At 47.2% G+C, this 27,482-nt stretch overlaps 1 protein-coding gene across 1 annotated transcript; it reads right to left on the reverse strand.

Annotated features, from left to right (window-relative positions):
* Positions 1–1,377: 1,377 nt before the first annotated feature.
* Positions 1,378–27,472, reverse strand: CCNI (cyclin I). Its single transcript, XM_052682280.1, has 7 exons — positions 27,333–27,472; positions 15,910–16,066; positions 8,022–8,156; positions 5,088–5,162; positions 4,775–4,915; positions 3,707–3,937; positions 1,378–3,109 (listed from the first exon to the last, which is right to left on the reverse strand). The coding sequence occupies exons 2-7, from the start codon at positions 16,021–16,023 to the stop codon at positions 2,651–2,653; spliced, it is 1,155 nt and encodes a 384-aa protein (XP_052538240.1). The 5' UTR covers positions 16,024–16,066; positions 27,333–27,472; the 3' UTR covers positions 1,378–2,650.
* Positions 27,473–27,482: the final 10 nt, after the last annotated feature.

Consider the following 27,482-nt stretch of genomic DNA (forward strand, 5'->3'; position numbering starts at 1 on the left):
CAGGGAATTACGTCTCATGTCCCTTCAGAGCTGGGTACATGCATTTGGGTCAGGGGTGCTTTGTAAAGTTAACCCTTCTGGTAGCTGTTTGGTTCTCCTTAGCAGTGCTGGTCAGGCTCCTGTCTGTACCAAGATATTTCTGGCATAAAAAAAAAACTTCAAGGGATACATTTGCAATCACAGAGTGTGAGTTTTATTTTCAGAAGTGCCATGGGCCTGCAGGCCAGCCAGGCAGCGCTCTACCAGCCCACCAGCAGGACTGCATAGGTAGGTTTGCCAGACCAGGGCAGGTGTCATCTGTCCAAACTGCATGCTGTATCAGTGGTTGTCTGTATCCAAGTGAAAGACAATCGGTGTGGCTTTGTGCTCAGCACCACAGAGCAGAGTGTCTCCCTCTGAAATATGTTAATGCAATTGGGGGTTGGGGAAGTGCTATGTCTGTGACACAGGGCAGGCACCGCTCTCATTCCCTCACCTTCCAGGAGGAGAGATGCCAAGAATGGAAACTGCCTCCGTGCAGAGGCTCACAGCCATGGCTACAGCACTTGCTGGAGAAGCAAAGAACTGCTCCAGCAGTCAGTGTTACCTTATGCTGAGCTTCCCTGCCTTCTGTTCCAGCCCATTCCCTGCCAGCTGGCACAGCCAACACCTTTCCCTTTCCTTTTCCTTTTCCCTTTTCTTTCCTTGTGCCATATCCGTTCCTTGCCCGTGGGTCTGCAAATTGGTTCGGACCTCGTGAGCATTCTACTGCTGCTGCCAAATAGGGTGGGGGAAGACTTCTTTTTTAACCACAAGGAGAGAAGCATGTGAGAGGAAGCCAGTTGAGGCTCTAAGTTGAGGCTTAGAGTTATTGCTGCTAGAGGACACCTTTGTCCCCATCTTCTCTTCCCCTTTGATGTGCCTGATGCAGTTGGAAGCAAACTAAAATAAGCTGCAGTCCTACAACACCCCCTCCAGGTTTGTACCATGTAGGTCCGCAGAGCTGGGAGTCACAAGAGCCTTCACTTGCCTCTGGCTGCACCACAGCCACAGCCAGGGCTCTGGGCTCTGTCAGGATGGGCACGAGCGCTCTGCTCACACGCAATGCGCTTTGCTGGTGGGCAGCCTGCAGGTTACCTGTGGCTCGTGATGAATCTACTGCTGCAATTTGGGTCTGGTTTTGCTCTGGGCTGTAAGACTGCGTAATTTAAGGGAGAAAGATGCGTGCACTGAAGTGAGACTGAAGCAATGCGCTTTAACACCAGCGCGTGGTACCCTTCCACAGCACCCTGGTTGCCCAGTTCTTGGCCTCACAGGTGTGGCACAGAGCAGCTTCCTCACGGCCTCCATGTGAAATGGATCCCAAACCCAGGTAAGAAGCGTGAAACAGGACTCGGATTCCAGGACAACTTTCTTTATTGCTACCAGAAGGCTTTCATCAGTACAATGGCTCCAAATACAATACCTTCCTCAGGGCTGTGGAGAGAGCTTACAATTGGGACGGGTCATTCTGAGAAACAGAGGTGTAACATTTAAAAGAGACAAGCTTTTAAAGGTTTTACTCTTGGTTAGAAGTTACATGAACACAAAACTTGGGGTTAGGTTAGGGGCTCTTGGGGGTTTGGGGTTTTTTTTTTTGTTTTGGTTTGGTTTTTAGGTTTTTTTTTGTTTTGTTTTGTTTTTTTGGTTTTTTTGGTTTTTTTTTTATTTTTTTGTGACTGGTAATTACAAACCTGTCAAACCTCAGGCTGCCCAGCACTCCACCAAGCAGTGCTGGTCACATGCTAAGCTTATAGACACACAGAAAAAAAACCAGATTCAGCAGAAATTAAGGTTTGCACTTGATGTTTAGAGTCAAGTGCTGGTGAACATCCACACTGAGTGCAACGTTTCCTGGTGCAAGCAAGAAAAAATACCGCTTTTGTTCAAGCGATAGGAAATCCATTAACTACTTTTTGTGTTTGACAGCACAGTTTTGACTTTAAGGTACAGAGCACCGTGGCTGGATGCCTCCGTGTTCTACAGTACGTTCACACTCCTGTGGCTACATCGGTGCGGAGCACTTTGCAAGCATTGCTGTGTGTTTTTCCTGACTAACCTCTTATTTAAATCCAGTTTTTAAACATTATCACATTGAAACACCAAAGTGCTAACAGAACAAAAAGGCCTTTTTCTTTAGAAAGAGAAAAGAAACCTGTCATGAATGTACAGAACGTCATGCACAAGACTCGCTGAGAATTAAAAGAGGAGCAAGCAGAAAGAGCAAAGAGCAGATGGAAATCAGACTGGAGGTGTAAATTGGCTGGGAAACCTGAAACAACCGCACAACTGATGAGAGCTCTTGGACATGGAGGATGGGTTACAATACACAGGAGCAGAAAAACAGTGGAGCTGACAACACTAGAAAGAAACAAATTTTTGCTACTTTTTTTGTTTGGTTTTTCGGGTCTTTTTTTAGATTTTTATACTTTTTTGTGTTTTAAGTGCTTAAATAGTGGAACTAGAATTAGCCGCACAAGAAAAAAAAAATTCAAAAAAGGGCTGGGATATTATTTCTGTTGGCTCCCTTCAGTTCAGCCTGACAAGGTATGGTCCCTTCTCCCCCCACGCCAGGTTCTGCGTGGCTTTCCACGCGTGCAGCTGCGGCGCAGCAGGTGGTGTGTGCTCACAGCTACATGACAGACACTGGCTGTAAAGGCGGACAAGGGGAAACGTTGCCCTCCTGCCTCGAGACGTCAGCGCCGCAAACAGAGCCCATGTTCTCAAGAGCCACTACCTCTGGAGCAGTGTCTTCATTGTAGAGACGCTTGATGCCGTCGTAGAAGTCATCCACTTCCATCTCTTCCACTTTGCGCTTGGCTGAGGCTTGCTTGCAACCGCTGGGAGCTGGCAGACGCTGGTAGAGCGCGGCTGTAGCTGTGACCGGCACTTCTGGCCTGCCGTTGTCCTTGGAGAAACCTGGCCCTGGGACAGAGGAGGGCTGGCATTTGAACGCTCCTCTGTTACAGGTCACCAGGGTGTGCTGGAGGGGACTGTAGACATATACAGGATTGGGCAGCAGAGAAGACTGCAGAGTGGAAAGGTGATGTGCCGCGAGCTCCCGGCAGTGGATCAGCTGCGCGCTGTCCATCTGGAATGAGGAGACAAGCAAAAACATCAGCACTGCAGGATCACTATCATGGAGAGGACGGGCAGCCTGGCAGGGCGGGGCTACGGCTCTGAGTGTACTGGCCACCCCTACGCCGTGCTGCCAATGGCATGCTGAATTCAGGAGGAAGGGATAAAGAAGAAACACAAAGCCAAAACACAAGATGTGGGACCCTGCTTCTTCGGCCCCCTGCGAATAGTCGGGGGAGGAAAACCCGTTAGATTTTAAGAGGCCTTGCTGCATCTTTTCCAGCAGCTTGACCTGTTTGTCTTTCCAGTACAGGTAAGACCACGCAGTATGCCTAACATGAATGGCGGAGCAGCTAACCAGGGTTTGCTCCTCACCGTGTTCCTCCCAGTGCAGAGTGGCACAAGGCTACTCCCTCTGTCACCGACTGGAGGCAGTCAAGACTAACGCTTTGCAAAGCTGACCCACAAACTCCCCACAGCCTGAAGCTCAGCCATCCTCAGAGAAGCATGACTGCAGGCACAGATCAGCAAGCGATGAATCTGAAAGCCACAGCTAGGCTGTGTGCCCACTCCTGCCCTGCTGCAGAGCATGGTGCCGGCACCCCCTCACCTGTGCCTTCTGGAGCAGCTCGATGATGAGAGCCAGCCAGTCGGGGAGCAGCTTCTCCAGCTCCAGGCTGACGATAGCCAGCGCCAGCATGGAGCCCTTGAACTGCAGCAGCTGGTAACAGGCCATGCAGTGCAGCAGCTGCTTGGTGAGCGCCGCCACGTGCTGAGAGGGGCTCAGCTTGGGTAGGATGGACAGGAGCTGAGGCCTGTTGGACACCGCGACTGCGTGGAACTGAGGGGGGAAACAAGCACGTGAGGCTGGCGGTATCAGCAACAGGCAGCTCTGTTCTTGAGGTTAGGGCAGACTTCAAGAACAGCAACTGACGTTTCTGATGCACAGGATCCTCCAGATCAACCCTCAAGACAATTTTTGCATCACGGAAAAAGCACAGGTGAGCTGAACCCGCCGACTGCTTTGTGCAGCCTTTCTGGCAGCGCCTGCACTCACACACACGCCCTGCCTGGGGCTTGGCAGAAGGCTCCCCTCTCCTCTCAACAACACGGGTTTGGGAGTTCAGGTGTCCTGAACAAAAACTCTTCCATAAGCAAACTGAGAGGATGAACTTCAATAAAGGGAACCTCAGGGCACTTTCATTCCCTTTATCTTTCATCTAAGAATTTTGTTCTCTGGCCCTGTCTTTCCGCAGCAAGCACCAAGCTTGCACCAAGCACCACTGCCCAGCATCAGCGCGTTCTCCTTGCTTCATTCACGTTTTCTAACTGCCTGGTATTTAGCTGTGAGAAAAAAACCTAGCAGTTAAGATTCAAGGGCAAAGTTTTCAGGAGCAGTGAACCATAATGCATGGCTTGCCATGTCTCAAAACAGGGCCCCATTTCCAGGCAGCAGGCTTGCATTTCGTAAAGTGCCCATCAAGTGGCACAAATCTCCTCTAAAATTTTCTGGCAAGGCCTTTTTTTTTGTTAATAATTACTTTTATTTCAAAAACTACTTACACTGAGGAATTACAACCACACCCTGAGGTTTGCACTACTCTCCAGGTTCTTTTTGCCTAGGTTAGCTATCGATACAATACTTTTACCAACAAGTTGTAAATAGCCCCTCATTTACAATGTGAAGGAAATCCAGTGGCGTCGCCATGTGAAGATCCCAGTTCAGTTTATCCAGGATGATCTTCTCCATTCTGCGAATTTCAGCTGGAGAACAACCACAAAAGCTATCCCGAGCCAACACCTTCAGTACTGGAATCCTCTAGAAAAGCCAACACAAAGAAGAAAAGAGAAAACCAATTATTATTATAAAAATCATAAAAACTGCTCCATTCCTGTCCTGGCAAGTGTCAGCTGCCACATGCAAGCAAAGGCAGGATTTGAAAAGCACGTATTCACACAATGCTAAGGTAGAACAACAACAAAAAGGTTACCTCATCTTCCTCAATGGTCTTTGCAGCAAGGAAGAAGCAGCTGATTGCAATACAGTTCAGATATTTTGGACGGGCCTACAATACAGAACAGAAGTTCTTCTGTGAATGTGACGCAGGAACCACGCAGTCTTTTCTGGATGAACATCCTAAGCCCCAGGGTCTGCTGCCTGTGCAACGTGTTGCAGAGCAGTGGGCTGACTTCTAATCACAGCACAGCACTGGTGAGCTGGGCTGTGCACAGATATGTGCTCCGTGACTTCAGACAGGACAGGAATCTGCCAGCCTCGTGACCATAACTGGCACCCACTGATGTGCAGCAGTGGAGTAAAACAAGCTCATTTTTAGGAACTGGGGTAGAAATGGGAAGGAGAAAACCAGAAGGGGAAATTATCATCTGGCATAAGCCACTGTATTCCACCTCCTTCAGCACTACTGCTGGGTGTCAGACATAAAAAGAAGAAAAACATCATAAAGTATTTTAAAATGCTGTCTTTGTTAAAGCATCTGTTAAAACAAAACAAAACAAAACCAAACCATCACTACTCTATCTCTTATGCAGTTCTCAAAACTGTGACCCCAGGGTTACTAAGAGAGAGCCAGGCTTTTACGGTGAGTTGTGGTAGGCAAGGTAATGTTGGATTTGAAGGGGAAAAAGTGATTTTTAATACATAAAAAAGCTTTTTTTATAGGCCCTGATTCAGAATAAAAAGCAGAACAGCCACATGCACGGGATGTAAAATATTCATATAGTCTCTGTGACGGACCAGAGTAAGCAAATGCTCAGAATGTGATGCATCTGCTGGAGCTTTTGTTCTGCAGTGATCTTTGTCCATTTGATTCTGACAAAGGACTTCACTTCTGTCACCCCCATACAAGCTACCCTGCTCCTTAGTGGCAGGGGACTAGGAAATGCCAAGGCACTGTTTCTAAACTTTCCTGCAGCTGAGTGAGCAGGCAGCTGCAGCCATTACCCCACCTCCAGCAGCCTGCTGGTACCTGATACTCTTCTGTCCACATCAGGAGATGCTGAAAGGAAAGGTAAGTGAGAATCCTGCACTGAATACAATAACCTACTTCTAACCTAAACTGCTGCATGATCCACTCTTAACAGGTAAATTTTTTGCAGATGGAATGGAGCTATGGGGTAGTTTAAATGCTAGATCCTGCACGTTACACTCGTGTAATATGCTGTCAAGAAATCCAGCAGGCTGTTTCCAGGAAGCAACGAGAGAAAGACACAGGATTGTTTCCAAAATGAAACATTCAGCCACAGCTACTTAAAGGGATGCTGCTAAGCCTGGAGCACTGGCTTTCCACTACCATTTAACTTTAGCTTAAATACTTGCAGGGACTCCACACTTGGAGGTGGTACCTTAAACTCATTTCCCCTCCTGGTCTCCTACAGGAGCTTCTACCTGCCTCCTGAGCTGTCTGAATAATGGTCACCCAGAAGGAACATAGAATGAGCTGACAAACAACTTTGTGCAGTCCTGCTCACTGCCTGAAGCATGCAGTGAACTCATTTACTCATATTCTCATACTCTCTTAGCAGACTCTTTGGCTGCTGCAAATTACTGGAAGAAAAGCTGTACTCACGGGCATTAGCTGTTGAGGGATTTAAAATGCTTTTCTTCACCTCCGTATTTCAGTAAGTCAGCCAATTTAAGATCTCAAAAACTTCCACGAATTGTAACTTGACCATTATCAGTATTTAATAGTATCTACAATAGGTTACTGGATGGTGTCACTTGAGCAGCTGCGAAACACCACCCAAGTGCAGCGCTTCCTGTCTCTCCCCAGAGCAGACGGTGTGACTGGCTGACAGACAGAAAGGCAACAGCCCCTAGATGCAGGTCCCTAAATGCTGTTTGTTTTTTTCCCCCACCTCTTCCACGGAACGGCTCCTGTGACATACCAGCCTTAAACCAAACAGGTAGGTCTACGTGCTCTCTGTTCTGTGCAGTGGGGCTGGGCAGTCTGTCACTCCCAGGGCTGGCACCCTCTCCTGGTTACCTCACCTCTTCTTTATCCCTCCTCACACGACTTGACATCAGTCTCCAGGTCTGTCAGTCAGGCTGGCTACAGAGCACGCTCGTACTGAGCAACGTCTCCCCCAAAAAGCGCTCACGTCTGCCTGTATCTTCCCCCACTGCTTTCAGTTCCCTGCACTAGCACACATGCCAGGCCCAAACCTGCCCTCAAGCATTTGGAAGCTCCCTCCAACCAGTCTTCTGCTAGCAGGTGGTCACAGCAGTTTGACATGATACCAATGAACTAAATGCAGAGAAATTAAGAGTCGTGAGTGGCAACTTTCCCTGACTTTCTGTACACGAGGGCATTAGGCCCATATTTCTAGCTGTGGGCTAGTGGGCATTTCCTTTAGCTTAATGAGTCAATTAGTCTAAGGTGGAGACTTTTTTTTTAATCCAAGGCAAAACCTTTCCTCATGCTGCTTCTGAATCAGCACTAGCTAGCTGTAGTTAGGAGGCAGGTGCTGCAGTAGGGCAAATTCAATATTCAAACAGAGTTAGAATTGAGCACGTAGTTGAAGAGGAAGGGTGTGTGTGTTCTCTTACGTTAACGTATCTTTAAACTAATGATCTGCATGACGTGAAGGAAAGGGCAGAACAGAGGAGAGAGGAGAAGGAAAATAGTGTTGGCAGATAAAAGTGCTGGGTCATTTCCCCAAGAACTGTGTGTTCTTGTTAATCAGCCTCCAGAAGTGCCTCACTGTGTGCTGCCAGTTCTATAACACAACATCAAGCACCTATGGCAGTGCAGGCAACATCCAGTGAGGGTGTGAGAGGGAAAAAAAAGTGTGAGAGCAGAGGGGAAGCACGCATTTCCACATGGTCACACCACCAGGACTGTACACAGAAACTGCTGAGTGGGTATTAGAAATCTATTTCAGTTTATGTATTTGCAAATATTTACCTTTACCACAGCTAAAAACCTGTCCAAAAGGCTGATGGCCAGGGCGAGTGTTTCTGGATAAAGGTGGAACTGGTATTTGAGCTTGGCCAGCCACTGAATGACCTCATCCCTCTGCTTTGGAGAAATGGCTACATCCTGTTGGAGAGAAAAACAAACTATTCTTAAACACAGGCCGAGCAAGTCAGAGAAGACCAAACACTTGTATTTCTGCAGGAATCATTCAGCAGAGAAAGAAAAGGCTTTTGGAAAGGTGATGCTCAGGGGCAGCCTGAATCAGCGCTTTGTTCTCCCAGTTAGTCCACTGCAAGAAATCGCCCTATCGACCTTCCTCACAGCAACCTCAACCAGCACTCAGAACTGTCACTACAGGGGAAAAAGGAAGGATACCTTGTAGTTTCTCGAGTACTGAGGATGTCCTCTGGTTCATAAGATAAATATTTCTTTTCAGCCTCCTTAGAATTGCTCAGATACACAGAAAAGCCCAGGATGAGCAAAAGCAGATGTGCTATGGGAGCCAGGCGGGTGCACAGCTCCTGATAGACAGAGGATGGGAGGGAAATGAGTTGGTGTTTTGGACAGGAAGGGTTTATTTTCCTTCAAGCTGTGGACATATTTTTAGCTCACTAACTGTTAAACATAGAAAATTCTAAACAAAGTTCACAGAAGAGCTCAGCGTCAGTTAACTGTGAACTGGGGCAAAGCAGGTACAATTTAAACTAAAAAAAGGTTAGTTCATTTTCTGTTTGCCTAAGTCACTGCCATGGATTTTCTTGAACAACAGCTGAATTCCAGTGCTGACACAGACAAGTCATTGATACAGAATCTCTCTTACTTGTACCCTGAAATATTTCCAACTTCAGCAAAGCCCTTCAGTTCAACCAAGCAAACATTTGTTTTCCCTTCAATTGGGGGGCACAATTTGAGATGACTGGTGAGGATGTATCCAGAAGTGAGAAGTGAAGGCTAACAAATTCCTTTTGCAATGAAAAGGTCCTCACGCTCCGCAGCAGTTTGGCTACTGCTGAGATGGCTTAAAAGAATGAACCTAAATGCAACCCATTTGCATTTATGTCAGGTTGCCATAGGAAGAAAAAGGCAAGGGCTTGCACAAGCAGCAATCACTGCTGGGCTGGGCTGTAGCTGGCCTCCAGCACTATCATGGGGGGCAGAACACGGCGCGATTTTACAAGGCAAAAACACCCAGCACTGAGGCAAAATAGGAACTGCAGGCTCCGTCCATCGCTGTGCTCCTGACCACATGCTGCCTGGCACAGCCAGCCATCAGCTTTATCGCAGCCCTTCTGACGCTGCACCCTCGGAGCCCAGAAAACCCGTGCAAGCAGAGCGCTATGGGCAGAGCTACAATTCTGCCAGGGCCTCCCGACACGACACCAGCTTCACACCTTGCAGAAACATTACTTACAGCACAGCCTCATGCTGTGCTTTGATTCCTGACTGCGCTGAGCCTCCTGCATGCTGCTTGGGGCAGGGAAGGAGGGGAAGGCAGCAGGCTCAAAACTGGGGGCTGGATCCTGTGGGTCACTGACATGGGTCCCACCCACAGGCGTCATCCTTAGAATAAATAACAACAGTGCTACTGTACAATGATCTAAGCTAAAGACACAGAGTTGTGTAATCAAAAGCTGTTCCTTCCAGCTGTACCAGCTGGTCTAAGATTAAAGACATACCACCTCTACTTGCATAGCATGCCTTCAGTACCATATCAGGTGCTCCAGAGGACAAAGTCCTGCCTTGTTTTCACTTCCGAAGCGCTGGCAGAGCAATGGCATCAGCAGGACTGAGCCTCTGATTCAAACAGGCCTCTCATCTCAGTTGGGACCACTGGGTACCACCTGACTGTACTGGGACTTGTTAAAAACAGCACCCACCTCTTTTCAAGGGGGAAGAGTAGTTGCTTCTGTTCCAAAAAATAACTATTTTAAAAACCATTACTGCAGCCTGAAGGGGAAATCTGAGCCCCATTGGGGCAGAACTCCTGCTGCCTTGCACTCACTCCAGAAATGCTTATATTCCCTGTATGCATACAGGGAATATAAGAAATGCACCATGCAGCAGTAGAGAATTTATTAAATGTCTGCTAACATCATCTTCTTTTGGACAGGGAGATAGGGACCTAGAACCTACCTGGGGAGAAAAATAAGCAAAAAAGTATGTTAAATACTAGCTGTCCTTATAGACAATATTTAACATGTAGCAAAGCCAAGGCTGCACAGCTGAACCCCAGACACTATCAGGAGAGGGAGGAGTGGTGGGTGAAATGAACATCCATGCTGCTTTATTTACTGGACCTATTTTTAAATGGAAGGAAACAAAGCCATACAAAGGGCTTACAGTCATAGCCAGGTTTGGACAATATTGCAGACTTCAAAGGTTTCTAGCAGCTTAAAGGATTATTTTGGAAATGCAGTATCTGGCTGAGCCCAGAAGGTAAGCTCTGTGTGCCTATCAGCTGAAAGCCAAACCAAAACCCAAACCAATCCCATCAAACAAAATAAACATGATTGTAAAACCCTCTGTATGACTCTTGAATCACTGCTCCGGCCAGCAGCTTTACTGGCAAAGCCAACAAGAGTGGGCTTGGCCCTTCTTCACTGAGGGAAGAGATGCACCTCCAGTACTTCACTGACAGAGGCCTCTGTTTCCCCTACCTGCTACACAACAATGAACTATACAATATCTATACAGATCTATGTGTATGTTATACAACATCTGCTACAGAGGTGGGAGTGAAAATGGCATCTCTTACGCTCCTGGCTGGGGAGGCAGGACCGTGCTGGCCCCGGCTCAGCTCTGCTCTCCTCGTGCCTGCCAAAGCAAAAGGTCAGGCCTCCTCCTAAAAACAGCATCTGCCTGAGATGGGGTGGGAGGGCTCAGATTATCTTTCTGCGCTGTTGCCCAGCCTGCAGCCCTCCAATAAGCAGCCAGAAAGGACGCACACCCTTCACAGGCAGCGCAGGGCCAAGAGGTCAAATCTCAGACCAGGGCATTAGCTCTGTGCAGAGAAGCCACAACACAAAGAAAGCAACTGGACGCAGACCCTGCTAAGGATGGGCGAGTCTCGGCTTCCTCCCAGCAGCACCAGGGAAGTTCCTTACAGCCCACTGTAAGGGATGGGTGACAGTCAGTCTTTATCCCTCTCCCTTGAAGGTGTACGTGCGCTGTTCTAGCGTCACAAGTGAGAAACACAGCTTTGTAAAAATAAATAAGCAGTCTGGTCACTGTCCCTTGAGTTATATAAAATTCAAAGCAAAACCAAGACACTGCTGTAGCCGAAAATAAAAAAAAAAGTCCCACTGGGCCAGGAAGCAAAAGTCCCTCGTAGTTCTAGAGGTGCTTTCCCACAGATGCTGTCCTCTGCTGCTGCCTACCTGCAGCCATCTTGTTTTGTCCCCTCAAGTCTGCCATTGCAGAACTTAACTCCAGGGTGGAAGCGTACGACAGCCTAGTGCACAGATTTTAATTAGAGAAAATTAATCCAAACCCAAGATTAACCAGCACTCTTTAACAGTGCTCCCTTCTTCCATCTGGCTCCCTCCTGCTTGGCACCTCCGTCATCAGAAGTTTGGCAGGAGCAAAGGACAGCATGCTGCACACACCAATCCCTAACAGCTCTGGCAGATGCTCCCTCAAATCTATGACAAACCTCTGTTTTCTTTCCCAAGTAATAAATGTAAGGGTAATTCCCACCTTTTCTGAGTGCAGCAGTTTGTGTCAGCACAAACATGACCGAGCCACCCTGTGGAAACTATAGAGCAGATCACATTTTGGACACAAATGGGGAAACAAACAGGTTTTCAGTTTCTGTTCCTAAGGTAAAGGAGGGCTACATCACATTGAAATGTTTCCTGCAGTGGTTTGCTTGATTGCTTACCCTCCTGATGAACACACCTTTAAATTCTGCCAATGACCAGCACGCTTCTGTGAAGATTCCAGGCAGGTGCTTTATGTAACACCACGAGACAAGGCCCTGTCAGCAGCCAGCACGTAGGCGACTGCTGCACGTCAAAATGGCAGCACCACACTCACCATGGCTCTCATCCCACCAATCCAAAGAGCAACCCTGAGGTCAGCAGCTCTGCTCAAGGGAGAGAATACAGCACCTGATACACACCAACAGACCTCTGAGCCCGTGTTAGTGAGAGATAGTACCTTACTCATCTGTTGCCAGAGCATTGCCCACGGCCTCATTTCTCAGGCACTACCAGGACGGTGCTGGTGAGGCTCTGCTGATGGGGAGAAGCACTGCCCTCAGCAGTGCAAAACAAGCTTCTCATTTACCAACACCCAAATCTCCCTGCTACTACCCTGACCGCAGGGCCTGCTGCATACTTAGTTGCTATAAGATAGGAGCTTGTGACTCGGGCTCCACTGCTAGCACAGCACAAATCACTTGTCAGAATACCGTGGGACTTCTGCAAAATGCAGTCTAAAAATACGTTCTCTTAAAACACAAACATGACTCAATTTTATTGCTGCCTCACCTAGGAAAAACACCTCACCTGATAACTTTTTTTTTATTATTATCTGCTGTTCCAGACAGAGATGTTTTGCTCTTTCCCCTATTTGGTTCTGCCTGTTTCTACTGTAGGTTCATCTGGGAGCAGGAAGGTGACCTTTATCAGGACTGAGAGGCTCCTGAGAAGGGTAATGGTAAACACCGCCACCAAATCTGTCCTTATTTGGGTCTCAGGAGGGCTTATCTGACATCAGTGACCTCCAGGCAAGGCACACGGGTCACTTCCAGCTTGCACCAGCTGGGAATGAGCAGGGTTCTCTTGAGGGTCTCCAGAAGGGGCGATCAGTGGGGTTTGCCTATGGCCCAGCAGGGCAGCAAGGAGCTCGAGCAGTGCAGCCTCCCTCAGTGCACAGCACTGCCTGAGCACCAAGGGGAGAGATCGGTGCCCAGCCTCCCAGCAGAGCTGAGCGCATTCATCTCACGCTGTTTCACAAAACTGGTCAGTCCGTGATTCCCCAAAGGGTAAACAGGCACCAGAAGGTTAAAAGCCCTGCCCAAGGTCATGTGCTGAGGAGGTGGAAAAACTGGGAATAAACCAAGGTCTGCTGATTCCTCATGGTGTACAGAGAACATCAGGAGACAGAAAGAAAGAAACAGAACAAGCAGCAACAGAGGGATGATAGAAGTAACTCTGTTATTTCTGCATAAAAATAAAACCTTGGCTTACAGACCCCTCTGCTGCAAAGTTACTTGGTAACATGCAAAGATCAACCTTTGGCCAATCTTTACTGCTTCACTGCTCAAGTCACGTGAAAACTTCAGAATGCCACCTGCATGTAACCAAAAGAAAAAAAAAAGGGAAAAAAGACCGAACACATTCAGAGGCACTAAGAGTGCTCCACACCCAGCCCAGCTGCTTTCTGAGGCTGAAAAACCCCTGAAACACCTGGCATTAATGCACTGCAAACATCCAGGGTCAGTGATGTACATATGAAGGAGGAAAGCTAAAAGAAGGAAAGCTAAAAGAAATGTACATAGCTGCAGGGAATGAGAGCTTTCAGACAGGAATTAAAAGAAAAAAAAAAATCACATACATTATCAGAAGTCCACAATGGATTCTGCATCCTGTACCAGAAAAGTGTAACTAAGTGCCCACCTGTTTTTCTCCGAGTTTCTTCTTTCACAGATCTCAATGCTGACACATGTTTAGAAACTGATTTTTTCTTTTTAAACACTAGCACCAAAAGTGTCTTCTGAATGGCCAAAACAAAAAGTTCACTCCTGAAAACTAGCAACAGTGTACCTCCAATCTCATCACCGCTTTTCCTACATGCACTCATACTTTCTCATTTGCAAACCAGATGACTTCATTAAAAGTCTGGAGTCAGCCAACCTTAGCAGCAGGGAATGGAAAGATACACGTGCTGCAGGCTGCCAAATCTGATACGCAGAGGGACGCAGATTTCCTGACTGGTTTCATACCTCACTTGTTTTAGGCTACTGCAGCTGTTTTCAGAAGAAGAGAAATAGATGTTAGGGAATGGGACCTTTCAGATATTACAGAAAACAAGGAAATTCATGTTGAACTTCTGGGACTTTTGGCAGCATTGCCAAAATGCATACTGCAGAAGTGAAGGAACACGTGACAGTTTGGAAAGTTGTGTCCTGAGCTGGAGGAACAGAAAGAAATATTTTTTTACGTGACTACACAGACAAGGCTCTCAACCACTGGTGTGGCAAGCCAGGATCTCCCCAGAGCAGACAGCTGTGTTTATGTTCTCTTTTTAAAATGACCTTTGCACATTTTACACATATGCACACAGGAATTTCATTCCAATGTAATGATTATTTACTGCTAAAAGACATTTAATACTGTGGCATTCTAGCTGATTAACTCAACACCTGAACAGACACAAAGGAAAATGCACAGAAAGAGGTTGCAAAGAAGACAGCTTTGGAGCTGGAAGTCCTGTGAAACTGCAGGAGTGGAAGCCCTAGGGAGACAGACACAGGAGCCAGGAAACAGTCCAGGGCAGGGATCTCACAAATACTGTCCAAGTGCAGGGGAGGGATCCTTCATCATCATGACATAATTGCACACGAGAAGGACAAGCCTGGTATTCATTCAGGTCAGAACTGAGAGCCTTCTGAGCACAAAGGTTATAACAAAGGTCAGGCTGCCTCCACACTTGATCCCACAGCAGGCAGCAGAGCCACCTCGACAGTTCCATACCAGGCAGAGGCAGCAGCCACATTCCCTTACCACAGGGCACAGCACACAGTGAGCTGCTGCTAACCTCGGCCTGGTAATAGTACAGCTGCAGCAGCAGGACAGCCATGTCACAGCACCAACGTTACTCCCCCCTCCCCAGTGACAACCGAAGCACGCCATGGGTGGAACCTATCTTCAGTGGGCAATCATGCAGCCCCTTGCTGCAGCTGTGCTCTCTGGGCCATCAGTACAAACTCCATCAAGGCAGAAAGATTTCCCTGTGAAATCTCTGCATGAGAATCTGGTTTGGCTGCACTCTGCATCCCTAACTATCTTGTTGTACTATAATCTTATCTCCCTGTAATATAACTGCTAACCCAGGAATACTGCCAGCATGGAATAGCAGCCTATTTTGGTTTTTATCATAAACCAGGGTCTTAAATTGTGCATGGCCTGAAGAAAGTGCAGCTCTGCACCTCTGACAACCAGGTCGTGTGTCTGGAAAATTACGTGTGGGCTAACAAAAATAATACTGAGCCCTTTAAAAACACATTTGCTCCTTCAGAACAGCAGTAGTTTCTTGTTTGCCAGAGATTAGCTTTGACAAGCTGACCGACAAACCTGTGTGAACATTTTATATCAATCAATACGAGCAAGGCTGGCTCTGAGCCTGTCTCGGTGATTATTTTGATCCATTCCAACAGCAAGGTACCAGAAAACTCTGAAATTAACTCACACTTCTAATCAGCCATCCTCTCACTTCACAGTTTGTTTTAAACAAAACATCATGGAGTTTCTGAGTGCAGGTGCCAGACAGGTGCTGACTCTGAAGGAGCACAAAACACAGCTCAGGCCAGATAAAGTAGTAAGCAGCTTGCTCCTCTTAAGGACCACAGAATTTGAGCAGAAACGTGTGTTTGTTAATCCAAGCAGTTTATGAAATGAGTGTAATTAAACCAATACACGTACATGCTTCACAAGCAGCAGCAGAGCTCCAAATGTTGCACTTTGTGTTCTGCACCGGGCTTCTGGGTCTGTTCCTCAAATACAACAGCACCCACTTCTTTCAGAGGCTAATTTCCCGGGTCTCAAGCAGAAGACAACCCCTCATCCAACAGGTTGAGTTATTCACACAGAAATATACCAGAGGATATTCTCATACCTTTAGGAAGATGAAAGATGTGAAAAAGGGACATTACCTGATTGGGCTGAATTTTCGGCACATGGGCTTTCCACATTTGAGCTTCCCTAGAGATTGCCATCTCCAGAAGGAGAGACAACCTCTGGCTCTCCACGGGTCCCGTAAACTTCATGGTGACCCTTGGATCTGCCTGCCACCCAGCTGGATACAGCTACCTGCAAAGGCAAAGAAAGCACAGAGGTGACTGAAGTTGCAGGAAATGGAAGAGGCTCATCTGCCACCCATGATGGATCTATCAGGCACTCGGCACACCTTCCCAAGGGAACCCAAAGAACCAGCTCTAACTCACACAGAGCTGGACCAAAACCATCCACAGGTCTGAAACAATTACGTGGGCTGCAGAGTCTTGTACAAATGTACTAGAAAGTTCAGGAAGGTTCCACTTGGGTCTAACCTCTCTGAAAATGTTTTAAGATGCAAAAAACAGATAGCACGTCTCTAATATCAAATAGGAAATGCATAACGACAGAGGAAAAAGTGGCAAACCCAGTGAAAATCTCTGCATGCTGGGTAGGTGGCAGAGGATATTTCAGCAAGGCCTAAGGAACACCCGATTCCAAAAGCAATCATAAAAAGCGTACAAACTAAAGCAGAACATCTTGCTGTACACAAAACAAATAACAAGGGACTCTCCTGGCCATGGTATAGCCTCTATCCACAGCAAGAATGTGTCAGTACCTCTACGTTTGAAATTAAAACGTAAAACGTAATATATACATATATTTTTTTTTTTTAAGACAATAGAGATAGATTTCACAGCATAGTTTTAAAAACAGAAGATGATCTGATTGAAAAGGTTTCTCAAATTGTGCTAATGCTTCCGACCATTATTCTGTCTGCACATTTCTCGACAGTATTAAATTGCTTGGTGAAACAATTCTGCCCTGAAGGGTAAATCCATGGGAAAGTTATTGAAGCCTTCTATTCCTTCTGAGAGCTGCTATGAAATCTGAAACAGGTGGATATTGGCCAACTCCTAAGCAAGCTATTTTATGAAGACCAGCTTGTTGATACAACGTTATTTCCTGTATTTACAGGAAACAAGGCAACATGCTGAAAAGAGAAAATAAACAAAGATCACAGTGAAAACAATGAGAGATAATTTACTGTAAATAACAACAGCTCTGAACAAAAGGACATTCAAAGCAATATCGCAGCTTTAAAGGAAACTGCAGAACATTTTTCTGTTAATTTACAGAAGTTTCTCGAGGGCACGATTCCCCCAGAACCTGCAGCATGCATGGAGCATCCCACCTGGAGCTGCCCTGACTTTAAGTGGCAAATAAACTTCCAGCCTTTCAATCCTGAACAGAAAAGCCCTCTGGACTGAATTTCTATAAAACAAACTCTTCCTTGTGAACATCAGCATGGCTGTCCTAGCTCGGCATAGCCCTGAGCGAGTGAAACGACCCCAAGGTGAGCAGAGCAAGGCTACACACAGGTTTTTCTGGCTGGAGGGAATGCCTTGGACCAGGATTCCTATGCAGGCTGGAAATGCTCTGCAATGTGTCTCGAAATCACTTCTAATCAGCCCTGAATTCCTAGTTAATTATCACTGCGAGCTCCAGAAATGTCCCCAGAGCAGGGCAATGGCTGGCTCTGCACTGCCTGCTCATGGAAAAACAGCTGTACCTCCCAGAATGAAACAGTGATGCTCTGCTTGGTTTTGCAGGAAAGAGAGAATAATTAACCACTCTTCAAATCACTGGAGAAAACACATGAAAAACTTCAGGCCAAAGTCAGCATCCTCAGAGGCTTTTTGCTGTTGACATAACCGTTTCCACCGCAATCACACCAAAAATGGGTTTCACAGCCCTCTGGGCCTCATCTTGCTCCTGCTCCCATCATTTTTCCCAGAGCCTGGGCCACAAGGTTGGCTCCAGAGGCCTTTCCAGACAGCATTTCTGCCGCTCTGATCCCATCCCTGCTTGCATCAGCCACAGCTGGGAGCTCAGTGCTGTTCCCAAGAGCTCTGAGCACAAAACATTTCCATCGACCAGTGACTACGGTGGGAGAAGGGAGAATAACCTTTCCTTACTGAACCAGGGAGAAAAATGAGCAAGGGCTGAGGCTCAGTAACCTTTATAAAGAAAAAAAAGGAGAATGACGCGCTTGAAAGTTTTCCTTGGAGCAAAAATGGCGTGCAGACTTTTCCAGCACCGAGAGCAGAGCAGGCAAGCTGCCAAGCAGCCGGAGGGCTGCAGCTTGTTTGCATCTGAATTTACATTGCTCTTCATCAGATAAATGCACAGCACATTTAAAGACATGACAGCACGCTCTGCGTGTATGCAGCACTTCATGAAACACTATGAGCACTGCTCAGAGAGAAAAAGGTCCCAAAACACAGCGCTGGGCATTCCCATTGGAATGACTGTGGCAGAGCCCAGTTAGGTCACCATAAAGTAACTCATCCTTGCTTTCTGCCTCTGTTTTCCTGACTGAAAATGAAATTTGAGCTCTAGGTTGGGGTTTTTTTTTGGGGGGAGGGCCACTTTAGGAGTCTTAAACCACTGTTCAAGCTGCTGTTAGTTGCTTCATCTTTAGTGGAAGGTCAACCATCCGCACTCATACTGCTCAAAGAACAGCTGGAGAATTAGCAAAGCAGAACTAAACCAAGTAAATGCACCAGCTTTGTTTGGACGTCTCCTGTGAGCACTGCCACATGCTCCAGGCCGAATCTTGCTCTGAAATTCAAGTCAAAACCTTTGGTATTCACTAAATACACCCTGGCTGAGCCCATAAAATGTAACCCTTCTCATAAAAACATCCCGTTTTGATCCAGGTTTATAGCTGACTTGAAGAGCGCTTCCTGTTTCCCTTGAGAAGTCTGACACCGCTGAGTGCCACAGGGCACAGGCTCCAAAGGCAGTTCCATGTTGGCAGGCACTGGGGCAGTCAGTCACTGCACCAGGAACGTGTTTGGATTGGGGCAGGGGGAGCGTGGCTGTGTAGGACACACTTAGGTTCTGTGATGCCTTTGCACTGACACCAGGAATCAGTGTCTGCGTCGCAGGAAGGCGTTATCCAGCAGCAGAACCAGCCTGGAACTCAGCTCCTGAATTCGCCCCGCCTCCTCTTGCAATCCAGCCGCGCCAATACAACAGCACACAGGAATGCACTGTAAACAGCATCACTGAAATCCTTCAGGGCAATTATGGAAAACCTCTTTCGTTTCACAGATTGTTTGTTTGGTTTTTTTTCTCCAAATAGATAATTTCAGGAAAGAAAAAAAAAAGACTTCTGGGATTAGAGACAGCTCAAAAACTGCTGTTTTTATTTTTCACATAAATCCAGGTGGGTATTCTGGAGCTAAGAGGGGTCATTCTAACAGAGCTCAGGCACCACATGCATTTCTGCAGCCCTTGTACGTGTTTTCAGCAGGCAGCAGCCAAATCTGCTTCAGCTGTGGTGTGCAATAACAGTCCTACAGATGACCTGAAAACAGACTTTGCTGTGTGGGGGAGGAAGGCGATGCAGAAGGAGGATGGAGGCTGAATCCCTGCGAGCCCCAGCCAGCCATCTGTGATTTCCAAGCATCAAAACGCAGTTTGTGCTGCTAGGAGGAATCAGCTCACTGCGAGATGCGATTAGAAATTTCAGAGCTGTGGGCAGGGGGTGGGACAGATGTTAATTTTAGTATCTGGGGCTTTCTCTTCCTTAACTCCTTCCTCACCGAGTGCCAGCAGAGCAGCCCACAAATGCACAGGGCAGGAGGTAGCTGCAGCTCTGCTGAGGTCTGAGAAGCAAAATCAGCAGGCATCAGCTCCTTTTATGATTCCTACATTATTTTTGTGTCAGACGACAATCCTAAGACAGTGCTCCCACAAATGCTTCACTACTGCAAACCAATGCCCAGCCTTCCATCCTTTCCCTTTGTTAAAGCCCAGCCCGATGCGGCAGCGCAGAGGACTTGCATGGGTTAAGACTGACATCCAACCGTTTGCCTTGTGCAAAGTAAATCATGCTGTAGCTTGGTTAGTGAGAACAGCACGACAGAGCTGTGAGACAGCGTATGTGAGCTTTTCCAAATTAAATGATTGGGGAAAAATGTTTGGGATTACAGTTTGATATTTCACCATCTAAATAAGCAAGTGGATGCAAAGCAATGAACTGGTTTCTATGGAATGAGTAGGGACGGACATTAAAACGCGTTAGCAAGAGAGAAACGTATCAACACCAAACATAAGACCACCACAGGTTGAGCACACAACAGCACACCTTCAGCAAGCAGTATATTCCACTTGTGTATAAGCAGCCAACAACCCAAAATTTGGAAAGAGGTACTTTAATTCAGGCTGGGAAGCGAAGAGGGCCCTTTGCCATTTGTCTGCATGACTCACCCAGCGCCAACTCCCACCATCTGCTACAAAGGGAAGCCTGTGAGATATTTTGGCAGCATCTTTCAGGCAAGCTCATGTACATCACACACTTGCCACTTCCTTTCCTCCAACCACATTTTTCCTGGGAGTGTAAATAAATGTGACCTCATTTTAGTGCTGGTTTTCCAAATTTAAGGAGCTCTCCAAACATTTTAAAGAAAGCTGCCAGTTAAAAAACACAAGTCTGCAAGCGCAAAGAAAGAATGCAGGGCAACATTTAGATGGGGAGCCATTCTAACGCCTGTTTTGAAGCACAGAACTCCCATGACCTATCCAGCAAGTACAGAGCAGAGGAGCCCTTTCTGCTGTTCTGCAGATACAGCCCTGAGCCATTTTGTACAGCCCATAGCTGCTGCCAAACCCAGTGTCTCTCAAACCAGGTTAATTCTAAGAAATTCTGCTGTGTCTCACTGCCCAGGACTCATGACTGATACAAGAGTTTCACTATCTAAGGGACGCTCAGATGACAGAAAACCAAGGCAGAAGATGAACTCCCAGCTGAACTTTGAAACAACACCCCCATTCTTCCCTCCTAGAGAGGCAGGCACGCTTCCAGGTCCCTCCTGCCCTAATCCTTTTCCGGACGAGAGCAGTATTTCTTTTTGGTCTCTCTGATGGCCACGATGTCCAAGCAGAATTTGCCCAAGAAGGCCTTTGGTGAGCGCTGGCCTCAACTTCTTCCACGCCACCACTGTGTGAGTGATGCAAACAAGCTGCTTCAGGCACAGCCCCTCTCCTTCTTAAGGCACCATGTGGCAACACACCAAGTACAGCATAATAAAAGGTGAGGGCAGAATCCAGCCCTAGGAGACCCGCTTCAGCTGCAGAAAGCATGTGTTTGATGCAAAGAGGAGATGGAACTCAATATATTTTAATGAGTTCTGCTTTAAGATTTTGTTTCATTTGAACCTAGAAATCAAAGGGAAAGTTATTAACTGATGGAGGCTCTTTGCTTGCATGGATTAAAGTAAGCAAAATCAAAACACTTGCAAACAAAAACCTCTCTATGCCATTTTATGATGCTTGCAAAAGAAGTGCTCATATTTTATACGCTTTCAACACTGCAGGCTCATTCTCTGGCTGCCGATATGCCAAAGAATTCAGGCTACAGTGTAGGCAGAGATCAGCCCTGCTGTTGCTTGGAACACACATCTCTGTGCTGAGAACGGACATGCTGCCAGGTGAGGAATGTGAGCCTTTACTCTGCACACAGGTGATGCATTGAGGGCAGGCAGCCTCAGATGCAACAATTCCCTGAAGAGATGGTGCCCAGAACTGAAGTGCAAGAGAGCTATAAAAAAAAAAAACAATAACCTCGGAGATGAGGTGCAGGATCATTGGGGAACATCCAGGATCCCTCTAAGAAATGTGATGACGCCTGCTGTTGCTAGATAAAGGCAAGGCTGTGGGACCACAAAAGCTCTCACAAGCAAGATGTACTTGATCCAGTGGGCTTGGTGCCTTTGCTGAAGCTGCACTTGATTTGGGAGACTCGGGCACACATCAGCCAGCGCTTGACAGAAGCCCATATAAGAGTGCAGCTTGCAGATCGCAGTGGAAAGAGCAGCTTGTGCAGACAGATGTGAAGGAGGGGACTCTCCATGTGCCCCAGTGTAAGTGGCCTCAGCTATGGCTGTGCCACAGCGCAAGGTTTCCAGAGCAGGCCCTCTCAGGGTTGAGACTTGATAGCAGATGGAGCGTGACAGCAGATAGCTTGACAGCATTTGGAATGCGGCCCTCCAAGCTCCAGAGGTCTCTCTGCTGTGCTGGCAGAGCCAGCCTCATCCTGCAGGAGCGACAGAAGTGAGCAGGCAGCAGCAAAGGTGAAAGGGAGATATGTAAGGCTTTTTCTGAGATACAGCACCCAAAGGGTTTACAAGTACAAAAAAGGCCTGCTACCCCTAAAGTTGAAGAGGAATCAGACGTGCATTTAAGTGAAGGATCTGGGCCAGGCAAGATCACCAGGAGTGCATTGACAGCATCTTCCTGACCAAGCTATAGAAGAGCCAACAAGGAGAGTTGCTCTGCTGGGTTTCACACATGTCATAAGCAAGGAGGGGCTCCTTGCTTGACTGGGGATGTCAAGTTCAAAGGAAGCCTTGGCTGCAGTGACCAGGAGATAGCAGAGTACAGGATCCCGGGAGAAATGGAAAAAGCAACTTTCACAACAGTGGACTTCAAGAGACCAGACTTTGGCCTCTTCAAAGATCTGCTTGGTAGTCTCATGGCATAAGACAACAGAGTGAAGAAGAGCAGGAGAAAGCTGATTAGTATTCAAGGATCACATCTTTCAATCTCAAGAAGAGTCAAACTCAATGAGACACAAGTCTGGCAAAAATGCCATGGGGCCTATGTGGATAAACAAGCAGCTTCCAGAAAATTCAAAAACAAAACATAGACACGGTTGAAGTAAGGGTGAGTAAAAAGAGACTGCCCAAGAACAAGAAGGAAGACTCTGGAAACTGCAGGCTGGTAAGCCTCACCTTGATCCCCAGGAAAGTAACTGATGAGCTAAACTTGGAAATCCTCTGTAGGTATAGGAAGGATAACAACAAAAAATAAATCATCAGGAGAAGTCAGCACGGATTCATCGAGGTGAAGTCATGTTTGACAATCTGATCACCTTCTATGGAGGAATAACTAGCTCAGGAGACGAGGAAAGAACAGCAAGTATTGTCTAACTGGACTTGAGCAAGACTTCTGACACTGTCCCCATTAAGATCTTCACAGACATGCTGCTAAGACATGGGACTGGATGAGCAATGGGCTGGATTGAAACCTGGTATCATGGCTAAGCCCTGTGGGTTGCATCCTTGGAGATCTCCAAAAGCCACCTGGACCCACCTCAGACCTTCTGTGATTTTATAGACTTCAGGTTCAGAGCAGTGTGGTGGTGAGAGCACAGCTGTATGCCCAGAGGGGCACAGACAGCCTCTCTAAATGCTGAAAGCAGAGCAGGAAGCTTCTAAAAAATAAAATTTAAAAAAAAGGCAAACTAAACCTGGCATTATGTAATGTCTCACTGCTAGTCTCCTCAAAGCAAAGGCAACACATGCAGAGCATGATTCACTTCTTCCATCACCAGCATAACGTAAATCAACAGCAAGTTGAAGGAAGTCACTGAGGAAAATCAAGCTCACGAAGAATGAGACTGAGCTGTAATTTCATAAAGCAGAGCCAGAGGCTTTCATGTCCATAAAAGCTAACTCTACAGGAAAGGGTCAACAAGTATTCAGGACATAAGGCATCATGCAGCACCTTTTGAGCAATACAATTGCCTGAAACCAAATAAATACAGTGCTTCTATGGCAAAGAGAAAGGAGCCAGAACCAGCAACAGTTCTCTTTGTCTTCAGGCAGCAGTCATTAACGTAAATGAACAGCAACATAACCAAACAAGTTTTCACCCAGTTCAACACTCACATCCAAAAAACATGCATCTACAATGGCTTGATTCCTCTTGACAACAACAAAAAATTTTATCTGAAAGCATAAACGTTCACCGCAGCCAATATTTTGCTTTGCAGGCTCTGATTGGCTTCAGGGTAAATTATCAGTGATTACTGCTAATATCAGGATACAGTGCGAGGCACTAAAAAGAGGCAATTATGAGGAAATGAGAAATTATCTGCTGTAGAAACAATAGATCAATTATGAGGTATGGCACAGTAGCTGCAGAACAGCATTCTTAGGCTCTGAGGGTACCATCTCCTCATTCTCATTAACCAAAGAGAACCCACAGCTATAAAGCTTAATTATCCTCAAGGAGCATGAGCTTGCTGTCTAATTAGCCTCTTGTTGAGACAATACATAAAAGGATCTAATTCCAGTCGTCCACAAAAATAGGATGGCACAGCCCTGGCTCTTCCCTAAGTGCTCAACTCTCCTGCCCAATCGGTACAAATTTAACAGACCCCATTTCCCAGGTTCCAGACCTAAACACAAGAGTCTTCAGCCTAAAATAAAGCCAGGAGGCAGCGTGTGCACTGACATGTCCAAGGCCTGTTATTTGTAACAGCAGAGTTAGAGCTCCACTTCTGCAAACTGTGTTGAGCAAAGTCCCCTTTGGCTCCTATCAACACAAGCACAGGCACATTTGTGGCTCTCTTGTAAATGGAGACTAAGCCACATCTGACGGTAACGTTACTACAGCAGTTTCATCTCTAAAAGAAGCAGGCTTTTCAGCTGCATGGCACGGCAGCTGAAAAATCACCAGATTTGCAGTCAAAGTTCTATTGAGAAAGTAAACATTGACGATCTGGAGGGGGCCAAACTGCCATCAAACAGCACTGAAGTGAAGCTACCCCAGACAACAAATGTGACTCTGTGATCTCATCCTATGCAGTGTTAGCACCACCCAAAAGGCACAAATGCCTCTGCAAATGGGTTCATCCAGCAGCTCCCCTCACCCTGGTACAGAAAATGTTTGATGTCTGGGTTGATGAGCAAAGCAGAGTATCTGCAGTAACACGTTATTAAAGAGGGAGCTTTTAGATGAGTTTATTGCATGCCTAGTGCAAATACACACTGTGGTTAATAAAACAGTGTTGATAATATTTACAGTCAGCATACGTGGGAAGGGAGAATTTCAGACCATATCTGCCTCCTACTTACAAGGGAGACACCTGATATTTTCCACACATCTAAATGACTTCAGCTTGCTTTTCTAGTATTTGAAAACAGCTATTATTGTACTGAATTCTGAAAGAAACTCCCTCCTCCACCGTCAGTAAACCAGAACTCTCCTTCAAATCCACCTCCCCAGTGGCCAGCCTGAACTTCCTGCTGCTACACAGCAGGGTCCTGCTGACAGCAGCTGCATTTGCAGAATCTCTTGCCCCATGAGAAATCATGGGAGTTAAGGAAAGCTGCCAGTTTGTTCCTAGCCAACTTAGCTCTGCGCACCCATTTTGTACCTTGGCTGTGGGACCTGAAGGTACTCTCACGTGTTTTTCACTCCACGCAGAGACATGTGACTTTCCCACTCATATTCTGCTCCCTGAGCAAGAGTCCAAGGGCTATCACTGGGCTGTGAGAACCCTGCATCCACCAGTGCTGCTCAGCCTTCATTAAGCTTACTTCCAGCAGATTAGAGCAGTGTGAAATAAACAGCAGACCGCACATCTATTCTGTCATGCAGGTTAAAGGTATCATTTATGCCAGCATAAATGCCACCACGACAGTTGTGCCAAACCTTATTCCTAAAAGTCTCATGTAAAAGCTTGAATATTGAACCCACAAATATACACAGTCCTGACAATGTAGCCCAGCCTGAGGCGAAGCTTTGCTGCTGCTATTGCCAGCGTGCTGCTGGGGGTGTGTAAAGGAGAGCATCCTTCATGTGAGCCTGAGGAAAGGTGTGCTCTGCCTCTGCTGCCTGCCAGGGTACTTTCCTGAGCAGCTGAGCCTGGGAGAGCTGAGAAGGGAACACAAAAGCCAAACTCTAGGCGAGATGCTGAAGCTGCAAATGCTTGGGTCCAGCTGCAGACTTGGAAAGTTTATCTCAGGGAAACAACAAGCAAAGACAGTGATTCTGAATGGCCTCACATTCAGAATGAAGTGTATTTCAGCCACAAAGTCTGTAAAGATTATAGTAACAAGTATCCTGGAAATAGGAAAATAACACATTTTAGAAGGCAAATATTGATTGCATCCCAGTATTAATACAAGATGTTAAACACACAGTTCTGGATGCTGCGCTGCCCTCAAAACCACAAGTCCCAACTCCTGACTTACTTGAGTCCCCACGCAAAGCCACTCCAATAACTCCACAGTGCAAGAATAGCAGCAGTTTCCCGATGCAGAGCTCTGGGTGCACCCACTGGATGCTGGCAGCAGCCCATGACATCTCCAGCCAGCCCCAGCAGCACCTTTTGCACAAAGATACAGCAATACATGCTCCGCCAACCATGCAGTTACATTAGGAGAGCAGCAGACCCAGGATATTTTTAAAGGAGGACCCCAGAGCAAACAAAGCACAAGACTTGGCAAGTAAAATACAAAACAGTAAGAATACGGACATATTAAGTGCAGCATCTAAGATCGGTTCCACCATTTATCAAACCACATAACAAGGTCCAAGTAGAGGTGAAGTCAGATAAACCATGTTAAAATTCAGCTCCAGCTGGGGAAAAGCCAGAAAGATCAGCTTCCTTCATCCTATGCCACGGTCTGCACAGGCATAAGACATGAGATGAGAGCAAGTTGCCCCACAGCATCACAAGACAGACAAACTCCTTCAAAAGCAAACCTGAATCACTAGCAGGAATCCAAAAGCAAACCCTCGAGACACAGAAATTTACTTTTAGACACAGCGATTTGCTTTTAGAGAGATAAGCTCTAGCCCTGCCCCACCTCCAGAATCTGGGCATGAGGGGAGAAAGGGCCACAGTCAATCACACACGAGCCCTGCAAGGGAAAGGTGAGGCATGCTCCAAACAGCAGCTGGGCAATCACCCACCAGGTGTGCTTTGCCCAATTTAAATACTGAGTTGCAGGGAGACTCACACTTCTGTCTGATACGAGGGGCTGTGCCGTGCACCGGGCTGCTGCCACACGCTATGAGAAGGATGCTCATAGAACCTGATATTAAGGAACACTGCTGTAAGCAGAGGATTTAAACAGCCTCCTTTCTAAGGGTGGGAAGCCTTAGGGCCTGTTCCCCTTTCCTCTTTTGCAGGGTAGGAACAGGAAGGCAAAGGAACAGCTTTATTACCGCACTAAGGACAAATCTGCAGGAGGGTTTTTTTGCAAGCTTACTTTCTACCACAGGGACGGCAATCTCAGACCTTTGTTGAGAGCAAACACAGCTCCTCCTTCAAGAAAACTTCTTCCATCGCTGACGGGACAGCAAAGCGGGATGGGCACGGCCCAGCTCTGCCAACAGCCACGAGCAAAGGCACGGAAGAACGCGAACGGACGCTGCCCAGCACCAAGGGCCACCCAGCAGGGCGACAACAGCTCGCCCCCCAGCACGGCTGCTAGCACCCCGCGCACACGCAGGTGCCGCGCATCCCTCGCACACCCGCTGCGCGCCCGCTCACCTCCCCTGCGGCGGCGGGGCGCCCGGCCATCAGCACCCCATGGCGGGGCGGCGGCAGCGGGGCTCCTCCGCGGCGCTTCAGCTCCGTGCGGGCCCCATGGCCGGGGCGGCGGCGGCGGCGGCGGCCGGCGGCAGGCTCATGTCGCCATGG

Source organism: Tympanuchus pallidicinctus, unplaced genomic scaffold, assembly GCF_026119805.1.
Source record: "Tympanuchus pallidicinctus isolate F22 unplaced genomic scaffold, pur_lepc_1.0 scaffold2, whole genome shotgun sequence".
NCBI classification, from domain to species: domain Eukaryota; kingdom Metazoa; phylum Chordata; class Aves; order Galliformes; family Phasianidae; genus Tympanuchus; species Tympanuchus pallidicinctus.

Coding starts and splice junctions, on each gene's coding strand:
- CCNI (XM_052682280.1), bottom strand. CDS start 16,023: ATGAAGTTTACGGGACCCGTGGAGAGCCAGAGGTTGTCTCTCCTTCTG. Junction 8,157..15,909: donor CGAAAATTCAGCCCAATCAG/GTAATGTCCCTT, acceptor TCTCTCCAACAG/GATGTAGCCATTTCTCCAAA. Junction 5,163..8,021: donor GGTTTTTAGCTGTGGTAAAG/GTAAATATTTGC, acceptor TCTGTATTGTAG/GCCCGTCCAAAATATCTGAA.